Source organism: Pteropus medius, unplaced genomic scaffold (genome assembly GCF_902729225.1).
Source record: "Pteropus medius unplaced genomic scaffold, Ma_sr-lr_union100, whole genome shotgun sequence".
NCBI classification, from domain to species: domain Eukaryota; kingdom Metazoa; phylum Chordata; class Mammalia; order Chiroptera; family Pteropodidae; genus Pteropus; species Pteropus medius.
In genome coordinates this window covers 4,525,860-4,538,000 of record NW_024342473.1, presented here as the reverse complement: position 1 = coordinate 4,538,000, position 12,141 = coordinate 4,525,860, and the positions used below count along the sequence as shown (strand labels likewise).

At 32.4% G+C, this 12,141-nt stretch overlaps 1 protein-coding gene across 6 annotated transcripts in view; it reads right to left on the bottom strand.

Annotated features, from left to right (window-relative positions):
* The window catches only part of NAALADL2 (N-acetylated alpha-linked acidic dipeptidase like 2), a 1,088,713-nt gene that overhangs the window by 467,764 nt on the left and 608,808 nt on the right, over nt 1-12,141 (bottom strand). For all 6 annotated transcript variants that reach the window (XM_039865076.1, XM_039865077.1, XM_039865078.1 and 3 more), the window contains one exon: nt 421-540. In XM_039865076.1, the coding sequence (XP_039721010.1) occupies nt 421-540 (120 nt within the window). The remainder of the gene's footprint in view (nt 1-420; nt 541-12,141) is intronic.

Here is a 12,141-nt window from a genome sequence, read left to right as displayed (position 1 = left end):
GTGTAAATCAGCTGGATACTAGTCTAACATAAAACACATAGCAATTAGTCAGTTTTGATAATAGATTAGAAGCTTCACACATGTCATAAGAGGAGGACACTGTGGTTCTCATTTTTAGCATTCCAGACAGGTATTATTAAGGAGAGTTTGCCAATTTTATCAAGGTCCCACAAACTCACCAATACCTGGCTTAAGGTATTTCTTGTCTTAAGTATAGGGACATCATTTTTTTCTCCTAAAGATCTTAATTTAAAACATTCCATTTTGGGAAAGCCATCCTCTTGTGTGATACCCTCTGCCTCTTTGTGCTCCCCTCTTTTTCTCTCTCTCTCTCTCTCTCCACACTCACAGAGGTATATAACTCCAACAAAGCAAAACAAAATATTCACCCCGCCACCAAAAATTAGCCATTGAACCAACCTTATAAAGTAGTGGTAATTTTCCTAATTTCAGGAGTGCAATCTGGTTTGTTACATTTTTTATTTTTTTAATCCTCTTTAAATCATCTGCATTTCCATAACTCACATCAATGACTTCAGCCTGAAAGAGGAAAAAAGACAAAGAAAAAATAAAGTCTTGTAGGAGGAATGATAGCAAATTGTTCATTTGATGTGACAAAAGCATTTGTAGTAATTTGAAATTGTCAAAGGAGAACTAATTCTACCTCTTATCCTGCCCCAGGCACTATAAATGTGACCTTTCTATTTCTATCAAGTACAACAATTATTGTGGTCACTTGAGAAAAAGTTTGAGTGATTTTTGTTTATCCTCTCCATTCTAGCCAAGTTGCAAAATCAGCTCATGCCTGTGACAGACCACTAAGTTCATTATATTCTACATTTATATTTCAGGAATTCAAATAATTTTATAAAACACTGCAAGATTAATTTCCTTAAGGTTCAACTACAATCATACCATTCTCAGGCTTAAAAACAATTTGAAAACTCTCTATTGTTATCCAAATTAAATGCAAAGTCCTTAGGCACAGCTCTTCATGTTGTGCATGTATCCAGTTTGAATTGTAGTCCTTGAGTTTTGCAGGATACAACCTGTACAACCACATGTGCCAGTCTGGCATTCAAAAACTTTAGAATATTGTCTTGAACTACTACTATTTCTGCCATATGTCCTGCTACTCCCCTCTACAGTTGTATTCTACATCTGTATTTCTCAGTTTTAAAAGATTTCTGTAATTAATGTAAAAGTGTCATGTCTTTCTGAAGATTCTAATCGGAATCCTCTGATGTAGTTGTCTCTTTCTTCCTCCCTGAAAAATACTATGCTCAAGTTTGTATTAAACATATATTCCTATCAGCCAAAATGGTATATTTCATCTTTATGTCTATAATTTATATTATTAAAATAGTTGTTGTGCTTTTCAATGATAAAATTATATTATAACACAAAATGTGTTGTTTCAATCTATAGCATATACACATCGAGTTGTTGATACAGAGTTAGTGGTGGCAAATAATGAAAGAGTGAAGATGGAGGACCCAGATCTCTAATCTCCCATGCTTTCAATTGGCGCTAATGCTCTTCAACCAGTTTTACACAAAGGGCTTCCATAGAAGACCCATTTGAAGAATTCTGTTTCTAGGAGAACATGTGAATACCACCAGGAGACTGACTGGTCTCTTAGAAGAAGCATTTCTGGCATAAAGTGTTTCCTTAGCCATTACTTTCATCTGCACCTGTAAAAACCTTACTAATACAGTGAAACTCATTTCAAATGTTATCTATATAATGAATTGTATTTCTCTGTTGTCCAATAATATGTGACTTTCTCTACTTTGAATCCCAGAGTGATCTGTTTCTGCCTCTCTTAAGGTCCCCAATGGACCCATCTCCATAAATATATATACATCTGTCTACCAATTTCAGTTTCTAGTACAGGGCAATTTCCTCAGTGAAGGACCCATCATGTACCCATTCTCATCCAGCATACGCTGTTGCTTATCTGCCTTAAATTAAAATAATTACAGTACATAAATTATCTCAGAAAATTAAGTTGTACTTTTTAATGGATTTGCCGAGAAAATCTGTTAAAGACACTTCTGTCAAATGGTTTTTAATTATAATTTTGTTCAGTTAAAATGTGATTAAATCAGTGCTTTATTAATGAAATTTCTGTGTTTGCTAAAACCTTATCATATACTTAACTGTTAATCTATGGTTTTAAAGTCCTGATTAAATAAATGACCACATAGTATTAATGACCACATTGAAAAAGTTAGAGAATTCCTATTTTCCACTTCAAATTTGTAAGCTATTAATTATTTGTGAATCACTGATAGCATCTTAAAATAGGGCTATTACTCAATTGGTTATATTAATGAATATATTTTTTATATTTAGGAGCATTTGGGGAAAAATCATACTGGTCTGAAAGAGTGTAGGCCATGCTGTGACTTTTTTGTGTGTACATACCAGAAAGATATAGTAGCTACAAAGATATCAATTCTGTAAATGATATTTACATTGTTGAAAAATAGGAATAACTTGCATTAACAATGGAAATTTCAATTAAAGTACCCTTCAACTCATCTTCTATAAATAGTACATATCGATAGATTAAAGCATTTTAACATGTGAGAGCGGCTTTTATTTCACAAAAATATCCTCAACACAGGCATTATTATATCAATTTATTGGCTTATGCATTTTGAGGCTGTGCATTAAAACTCAGTAATTACAGAAGTCTCAATGTTCTGATGGTTTGACAGATGATAATAACAATGTATCTACTGCTTTTAAAGGAAGCCTCTGAACCAGGTCCTTTTTGAATGTCTTTCTTATTTACCTTCAAGCAAGCTGAAAATCAGAGCTGCAAGAAAGCACATTGAATTTTTCTTAGATACAAATCAATATACAATGATATGATAAAATGTCAAGCCATTTCTTTCTACACATTCTTGTTGCAATAATGAACCTCTTATTATATGTATTCTGTCACACTAGAAATTAGTCTACTCAACTAATTGGAGTACTATGTTTAATTTATGTCCAAATACTAAGGATCAAGTAACATCTGACTAGTCCATCTGGGAAATGTCAAATGAGAAGAAACCTAGGTACTTGTTGAATGTTTCACTCCGTGTGTACCAGTTTTTCCACTGTGGACTTCTCTGACACATGGGAGAGAGAAACTGTAAGGTGCAGAGTAAAATGGAACTAATTCTATTTTATGTTAAACTTTTTTTACCAGAGAAAAATATAATAAAGTCCCCATTTTAATTTTTACTTAAATTCTGTGTGTTAATTTTTGAACTAAGAACAAAAAAAAACTTAAAACAACACTAACAATTCAGACAGAAAGCCAAATATTTGGTATTTTGTTAAAAAAAGTATTAGGATGACAACAGAGAGTGGTGGGCCATGGGCCACAGAGAAATAGCTGAGAGGAAGATTTGAACAATTTAAAAACAAACATTAAACATTAAACTACATTTATCTTCTATCAATGATAAAATATGTGATTAGAAGGAATCATAAAGCAGGCAATTAGCAATGACTAAAAATCAAAATATTAAAAAGGGACATTCTATTATGTCAGTGGTTCCATGGTTCTATACAAAAAATGGACAAACATCCTGAGCAGAAGCAACAGAAGACAGAAATGAATAGAATTATTGTTTCTTGTAGTCAGATAAATAAAATAAATAGATCATTGAAAGTAACTAGGTTAGATAACTCTCTGGGGACATCCATATGCGGGTGGCCTGGGCTCCACACTGAGGGACAATCCAGTGCTATGTTCCTCTTCCACCATGAGGAAGCAAAAATCATTCATGTTTATGAAATGATAAATGCTTTGCAATTTTTCAGACTTGACATTTTCAACCAAATCAATCACTCTGAATCCTCCTGGTTCCTCTCTAAAGAGAGATTTTGAATGTACAGAATGTTCGAAAAGCCTACTTTAACTAAAACAGTAATTTTCTACTCAAAATTAGAAATGGTAAATCCAAGCATTTCTCATACTGACAAAATATATTATTAGAAGTACCATTCATTTTGATAAAGTTTTACTTTAGAAATTACTATCTTATATAATCTAGCTCTTGAACATTCTTCAAATTAAAATGCTTATGCTTTACTTGTAAAGTCAAAATGATCTCCCATGTTTACCTCTGTCCTTTCTAAAAAGCATGAGCATATCCGTATTTATGAAGAATTCAAAATTCAGATTGTTAGAATTTTATTAGTAATTCCTTTTCAAGTTCATTCAAGGGCTTATTATCATGGACATTATTATGAAAACCACAATGTATTGAAGCATAAAAATGAATGCTGCTTTCTCCCACTACTGTGGTATATGTCACTAGTCAATCATGTCTTTTCAAACTTCTTCTTGAAACAGTATTCTAGCTAATCAAGACCCATTAGAGATTAGCATAAGTGAGCTACATAAAATATTTAATATTTTAATATTAAAGAATTGTCAACTTGAATAATTAATATTTAAATTAAAATTTATTTACGCTACTTAATAACTGGAACAGCACAAGTACTAATCTGAAAAAATGGACTCCCAGTTAATCAGAAGGTACATCAGGCAGTGTGCAAATGAATTCAGCATTAAGCATGAGAAACACAATCTATTTTATTGTCTTTGATTTAAACAATCAGATGAAGGAGTGGCTTGTATCATTCTTTTTTTTTCTTGCTGAAAAAAATATTGGCTACAATGATATGCTAAATGCACAGTGACCATGTTTTGATACCAAATATAACAAAGATAAGCCAGAGTAGTTACTTATCTTGGATGTAGAAATTATTTAACATATTTGCAAAATGTTTTATAATCTAACTTATTCACAAATATCTATAAATGACAAAATTAAAACAATTGTAACAAATTTAACCAACATAAAGCACAGTTCTGTCAGAATTGCATTTCTATATTTTATGTCTACAGTCTCCAAAGTTAACAGACAAAATCATTTAAGTTTAGAATAAGATTGCATATAAGATGAAGAAAATGCAGATTGTCATGAATAAAAATATCTTTAAGTTGTCCCAAATTTAGCAAGTAGGCCCTTAAAGAATATTTAGACACATTTTTGTATTATTTGGCCAACATTTAAAAATAACAATCAGCCAGAGTATCTTTTCTGTTAGCTGTTTATATTAAAAAGTAATTTTAAAAGCTAAAACTATATTTTTCAAAAAATGTCATAAAAATATGTATAGAATTAGGAAAAAATTCCAGAAAAAAACAGAATTATTGAAGTCCAAGGAAGGGAGAGTTTTAAAGGGAATTTTTTTTACCCAACAATATGGGTCAGGTTATATTTTAGTTTCTGAAGGTATAGAGGAAAATGAGTTACAAAAAACTTACTGTACATTCTCTCACTGAGAGCTTGACAATAAAAAATGTAAATAAAGACATTAACAGTTCAGACTTTCAGGTATGCTATGCACTAATGACAATAAAGAAGGGGTAATATAATAGAGATTGAGGAGGAATTATATTAATAAGAAAGTCGGAGAGGGCATTGCTAAAGAGATCACATACAAATGATGAGAAGCCATGCACGGACATGTGGGAATTTTTTAGACAGAGATAAGTACAAACTAACTCCTTCACAGAATGAAAATCTTTAACAAATGAAACAATGACATTGAATATGTTAAGATGTAAAACATGACTACTGAATTTTGAAATAAGAAGTTATTGATTTTCTTATAGGGATGGGGATTAGATAAGGATGGAATTTCAAGAAACTTATCAATAAAGGAAGGAGCAACAGTTATGTGGTACTCAAAGGACGTAACAGTTAGCTGGTGGATGTACAGTGAGAGAGGTGATTGTATATTGGTTGGTTAGCCAGCTTTTATCAGAAAGACTGTTTATACAAAAAGAAGAATGTTTATAGATTGAAAAGAAGACTTAGCCCTATTAGTCTACAAACTCTAGAAATAAAAGAAGTATAGAGAAATTGGATCTAGATTATTCTTTCTCAAAACGAGAATGAATAAAATAAATTAGTGTCAAAGTGATTAATCCTACTCCATTTATATTTCCATAAACATCAGTGATAATAGATTATAAGAGTTTCTGTAACTTTATCACTTTTTCCATGTTTAACCAATTTACTGTTTCCCTATAGCAAACTAAAACTAAGACTATTTTTAAAAAATCAATAACAGCACTGTTGCTGGTTAATTGCTCCAGGGATAAGTATTCTGAAATGACTCAATCATCCCTCTTGGGTGAGGCTGAAGGGCAAACAGGGTCCCTGTCTTGAAAGTCTAGGCAGGAAAATGATGTACCAGTCCCAGTTGTTTGAGGGCAAGGATGGAAGTTCAGCAGATATTTTGCAAACTGTTCCAGGAGGTGGAAGTATCAGGAAAGTAGACACCTGGAAGATAATTCGAAGAAGTTCTTGAACTTACTCCTTGATCTTCCATAAGTTCCTTCTACAAGGTAAACTCTATTTGACCATTTAATTTTCTCTTTCAGAAGGAAACCAGAAGAAAATTCCCTGCCCCTTACAATACTATTACTGACTTTTGAGTGGACTCTGTGGCCTTGGATGAAAAGTTTATGGGGTTTGAAGTGGAATCTGAGTGAACTCTTACTTTCTGCCCAATAACATTGTCCTTGCCCTTGGCTCTGTCCAGCACTCCCCCATCCCCATATTGTGACCATGCTGTAATTGTCATACCAGTCTCTTGTTGAGTGCTGAGAAGTTGTATAGTAGCAAAACTAATCTCTAGGACAAACAAAAAACAAACGTGATGTGTAGTATTTAAAAATTTACGTGGCTTCAATATCAGACCAGAATTAGAAAGATTCACAGAAACACCTTTCACTAGCAGGAACAAGCTGGCTTGAGTAAATCCAGCACACTATGGGGACACTTGTGCCTGACCTTTTAAAGTGGTAGGACAATATACTATTTAAGGCTTTGCTAGGTGGTTGAAAACAGAAATAGGTATGCATTAGAGGTATGGGTTGAAGCTTTTGCCTAGGCGGTAGCAATGTGGGAAAAGTTAAGAAGCAGTGGATGGCAAGAGATGGGTAACAGCAAGAAAGATACCGGCAAGACGAGAGTCACAAGAAACCCCAAGTGTTAGAAAATTGAAAATTGAATATAGGGCTTCTGCGCGTGTGTGTGTGTGTGTGTGACCATGTACATGTGCAAGTGTGTATTATGATAAGGATTAAGTTGGACAGGACTTATAAAATTATATAAAGAAAAAAGAAATCAATATTTAAACATTTATGTCCTCTGTACCCAACATTTTACTATAGAGATTGTATCAATTGTTTTCAGTCTCTCTTCGGAACATTTATGTTTGGTACATATTTCTGCCCACTTTTTAGATGAGGGAACTGAAGTTTAGGATATTTAAATAACTTGCTAGTGTTCATAGCAGTTTTGAGCCATGGAGTGTTGTAATTGTTTACCTAATTGCCAGTTTCTCCTATTAGACGACCAGCCACGTAGGGGCAGTGCCCACAGCTTCCTCATCAATCACTTTATCCCTTGTGACTGACATATAAAAAACACTATTCATGCATTTGCTGAATGTTGAATATACCTTGCTATATTCATGACATACAACTGGCTAAATTCTATAATATTCTGTTAATCTTTCAGTATCAAATTAAAATATGGAAAAAACATAATAATCAAAGGGCACTTTATTTAATAAATGATACTCAATTTATTAAGATAAGGATATTGAAGGAGTTGCAAATTCATTCAAGAGAATTTTTGGAGGCAGTGAAAGTAATATGACAGAATTCTGCTTCTTTTAAAGTCACTTAGATTATTATATCAAAATAGTGCATAAATCTATGGATCGTTTTTTGCACAGATCTCTAGTTGTGAAGTGAGGTAAATCATATTTGTTAACTATATATTTATTTAAATACTGACATTTTATGGAAATTAAAATATAAATTAACTCTGCTAAGAAAGTTACATTACCACTTAACTTATAAGCAGTATGCTTTAAAGCATACCAAAAGTAAAAATAAGAACTCTGACTCAGAATTCCTGTCAAGTAACAATTATTATGGAAATTCACTTTACATATAACTTCAGTCAAATTAGAAGTCTGTAGTCACTTTCTCACTAAAAATGTCATGTTTTTTAATGAAAAGGGGTAAATAGTCTATTGCACTTTAACTACTTAGTTGAATTCAGCTAATTCTCTTTTAAAACTTTTATTTTACAAAAATAAGCTTTTGTTTTTTTTTCCCCAGGTAGAAGACGTAACCTCTCTAACAAATATTTAACTATAGAATATGTTCTGATACATCACTTCTTATTTATACCTGCTTTTGTCTAAATTTTAAATAGAGAAAATGTATATACCTTAAATATATGAAAATATGTAGGAAAGTCCCATAGATGTTATCCTCAAATAAAAAAGCAGAAATTATGAAACTGTTCTATTAACTCAGTTAGTGCACAGAGCTCATAAAATCAGAAACAGGAGATCATATTGGGCAAAGGGATTTTACGTAATTTAAAAAAAATTAACAACTTTATACAACTGTGCTCATAGCCTTTTATCTCACAACTGTTCGTTGTTGATCAAAAGATGGATGAAAAAGGGGGAGACAAATATAATGCAAAGTCAGTTCAACATCGAAAAACTGCCCCAAGCTCACATTTCTCTGTTAGTGAGACAGTAGCTTCATCTTCATTAACAGACAATAATACAATTCCATTTCACTCCTTTAACTTTCTGATATTTTTATCTATAACTGGAATCCTTCAGAGCCAAATGCATATAGCTCTGCCTTTTTGCCATAACAATGATAAGTTTGCTTTTGTTTGAGAACATTAAAAATAAAAGAGAAACAAAGTTTTCCTAGCAATGAGAAAATAGACATCTAATAGTAAGTTATTCAAAGATTCCATGTAGTAGTTATATTTTTTAAGACTTTTTAACAAAATATCTGACACAGTGTTCAGATTTTATGTATGAAACTATGTCCTAATATTTTATAAAACAAAGACAAACAATGCTCTTTGGGCCCTACTTGACACAATTTGTCTTTCTGCATTCAAAAATAAAATAGTTCATTCCTAGATATTTGGGCTTTCAGTTTTCAATTAAAAATGTGATCTGAGATTTATATATAGTTTATTTTTTACTCATAATTATCAAGGCATTCCCCTCCCTAATGATTAAAATTTGTCATGTTAAGCAGGACAGGAAGATTATATTTAGACAATAGGGTAAAAGAATATATTTCTAAAACTTACAACATACAACATCTGATATTTTCTTAATTTCTCCCATTCAAATGTGTCTATTTTATACCAAATCTTAATAATAACAATAGCTAACATTTACTGAGTGCTTTCTAAGTGCCAGGCACTTTACATGATTTATATCATTTCTTCCCCACAATGACCATTGGAGGTGCTGTTATTATTCCCCTAATATAAATAAGAACATTGAGGCTTACAGAATTGAAGTAATCAAACCACAGTCATGCAGTTGATAAGGAAGGGTGCTAGTCTGGGCTCTCTGAGTAATGGAGTAATGATAACTGTGTTGATAACAATATTTTACCCACAGTTAATGAGTTAGTGAAAATAAATTTCTCTATAAAATTGTATTATTTGGCTTGTCTTGAAAACACAAAACAATGCTTAACATAAAGAAAATACCAAAATCCATAAAATGTATTGGAATAAAAACAAATCCACTGTTCAAAAATAAGGACATTGCTGACTCAATCTGACCAACCTACATTAAATATTAATTGTTCCCTTTGCTTTTCTGCATCTATGTGGGTTTCACAAAGAACAAAAGAAATAATTGCACAGGAATTACATAAAGCCATATGTTCTATTTATAAAACTGACTAGACATTGTCAATACTCACTACCAGTGTCTTTAACATTATGATGACATTATAGTTGATATTTACCTTTTAATAAAAATATAAATTACTGGTTATTCCCTGAAGCTAACTTCACTCGTGCTAAATTATTTATGTATCCATTTTAATATGTATTTTGCATCTGACAGGACAACTCTCCTTAGGACACTTACTGACCCACCTGTCATTATGATAGGGTAAACAATGTCACCTTTCCAGTGCACAATGAATTACAAAGAAGTTGCAAAGTACACCATCCATCATGCTGGCACTAAGTAGGTTTTCGAAGTAGATCTCAGATATCACAAATTCTATTTAGACTGTTACCAGAAAGCAAAAATTGGAAGCTTATACAAAACGGTCATATGATGAATGGACATGACAGCTCTTCAAAGAAAAGGGGCACTCCTCTTCCACAAATAACCTTGTCAAAAGCAAAAGTTGTGGGGCATTGTGCTGGCAGTCAGATTAGCATAATATAAGAACTTGTTAATGGCTCTGCCTGATGGAAATTCATGAGAACATAATGTACTCAAAATCAAAAAATTAGGTATGCCTGAATCAGCAGCCGCAACCTCTCAAGCTTGATTTGAATTAGGGAATAATCTAAAGGGATACTGAAAATCACTAGTAGCCTATTAATTAATATATGTGAGTTTCGATAATACATCTGTCTAAAACATGTATATAAAATACATGTAAGCATTCTATATGCATATAATATAGTCACCTATAAGTTGCTTTGCTTTTGAAAATCATAATAAATTACTATAGTTTAAAAAATCAATATCAATAACATTATATCCTTTATTGAATATTTCAATTAACATGTAATTGCTGTAATAGCTTTGAATTATTAATATAATTCCAAAATAGTTATAGTCAGTATCTTCGTCTAACTTGCTTGGTTAATTTCTCAAATTATGTTCTTCAAATAGAGGAGTTTGTTTTATCCATAATCGCTCTTTAGTTTCTTTAACACTACCACTTATAGTTAGGACGAATATTTCAAACATGGAGTATGTTTCTACATCTACAGCTAACTTTATTTCTCCCATCTAATAGCTACATTTTAACTCTTTTTCTACACTTATTTGTTTAAAGTGATAGTTTTTATAGTATTTATAAATGGTACAAGAGTCCCAAATGACTTATGACTTCATGAACATTAAGGTAATTCCGTGATTCTTTAATGACCTTGGTTCTCTTTTATTTGAAACAAAGAAAATTTAAACATTTATAACTAAAAGATAAATGTGTAGAAAACTCTCAGAGGAATGGTCACATATGAACGTTAAAAAAAAAATCCAGTGGGCCCAGTGGATTATTCAAGAGGGTCGCACTGATGAAACAGGGATACAAGCGGTAGTGTTGCAGCTTTTCTATATCATGTCAGTCAAGAAATAATGAATGTTCGCCACGCAAAATTGAAAAGCAAATAAATGGGGATGGTTCCAAGGACCCACTCAAATTCTTGGGGTTTTTGTTGTTGCTTTGTGTTTCAGACATGCTTTTGTTTAAGAGAGGAGATGGCTGTGCTGGACTTCGGTCAACTGGGATAAAAGAACACTGGATATGTGGGTGGCTTATGTAGGGTTGAGAGTCTGAGAGAAAATATGTGGGGTAACTTTAGAACCTTGACTTAAGATCAAAGCTTCTGAACTAAAGAAAGAGTGCTAGTAGCCTCCCTCTATTTTTATTTATACACAGGTGCGTTTCCATTATTGCCTACCAGAAGTAGTATATATTAGTGAAATTACATGAGTCCTATACTAGAAATACTACAGACATTTAGTATTATATTAACTTTTAATTAGTGATTGGCTTTTCAAAGTGGTGATGTTCATATGTAGTCCTTTTGCTAAAAGTCAGAGAATAGTATGACAAAGAACACAAGTAATGCTGAACCATCAGTAAATTGCCTCTCACAACCTCACTGCCAAAAAAATAAATATGTATATATAGGAATAAGCATGTATTTCTGAAAAGTAACTTTAAATGATTTAAATATTTTATAGATTAATCAGAGTTAATAAAAAGTTAGATCTAAAAAATCTGTGCCAATAATTAACAATAGTCAGAAAACGAACATTATTTCATTTGTATTAAAGAGATAATCTACAGCAGGGGTTCCCAACCTCTGGGCCATGGACCGAGTACCAGTCCATGGCCTGTTAGAAACTGGGCTGCATAGCAGAATATGAGTGGAGGTGAGCGGCAGTGAGGGAACAAAGTTTTATGTGTATTTGCAGCCGTTCCTCAGCGCTAACATCACTGCC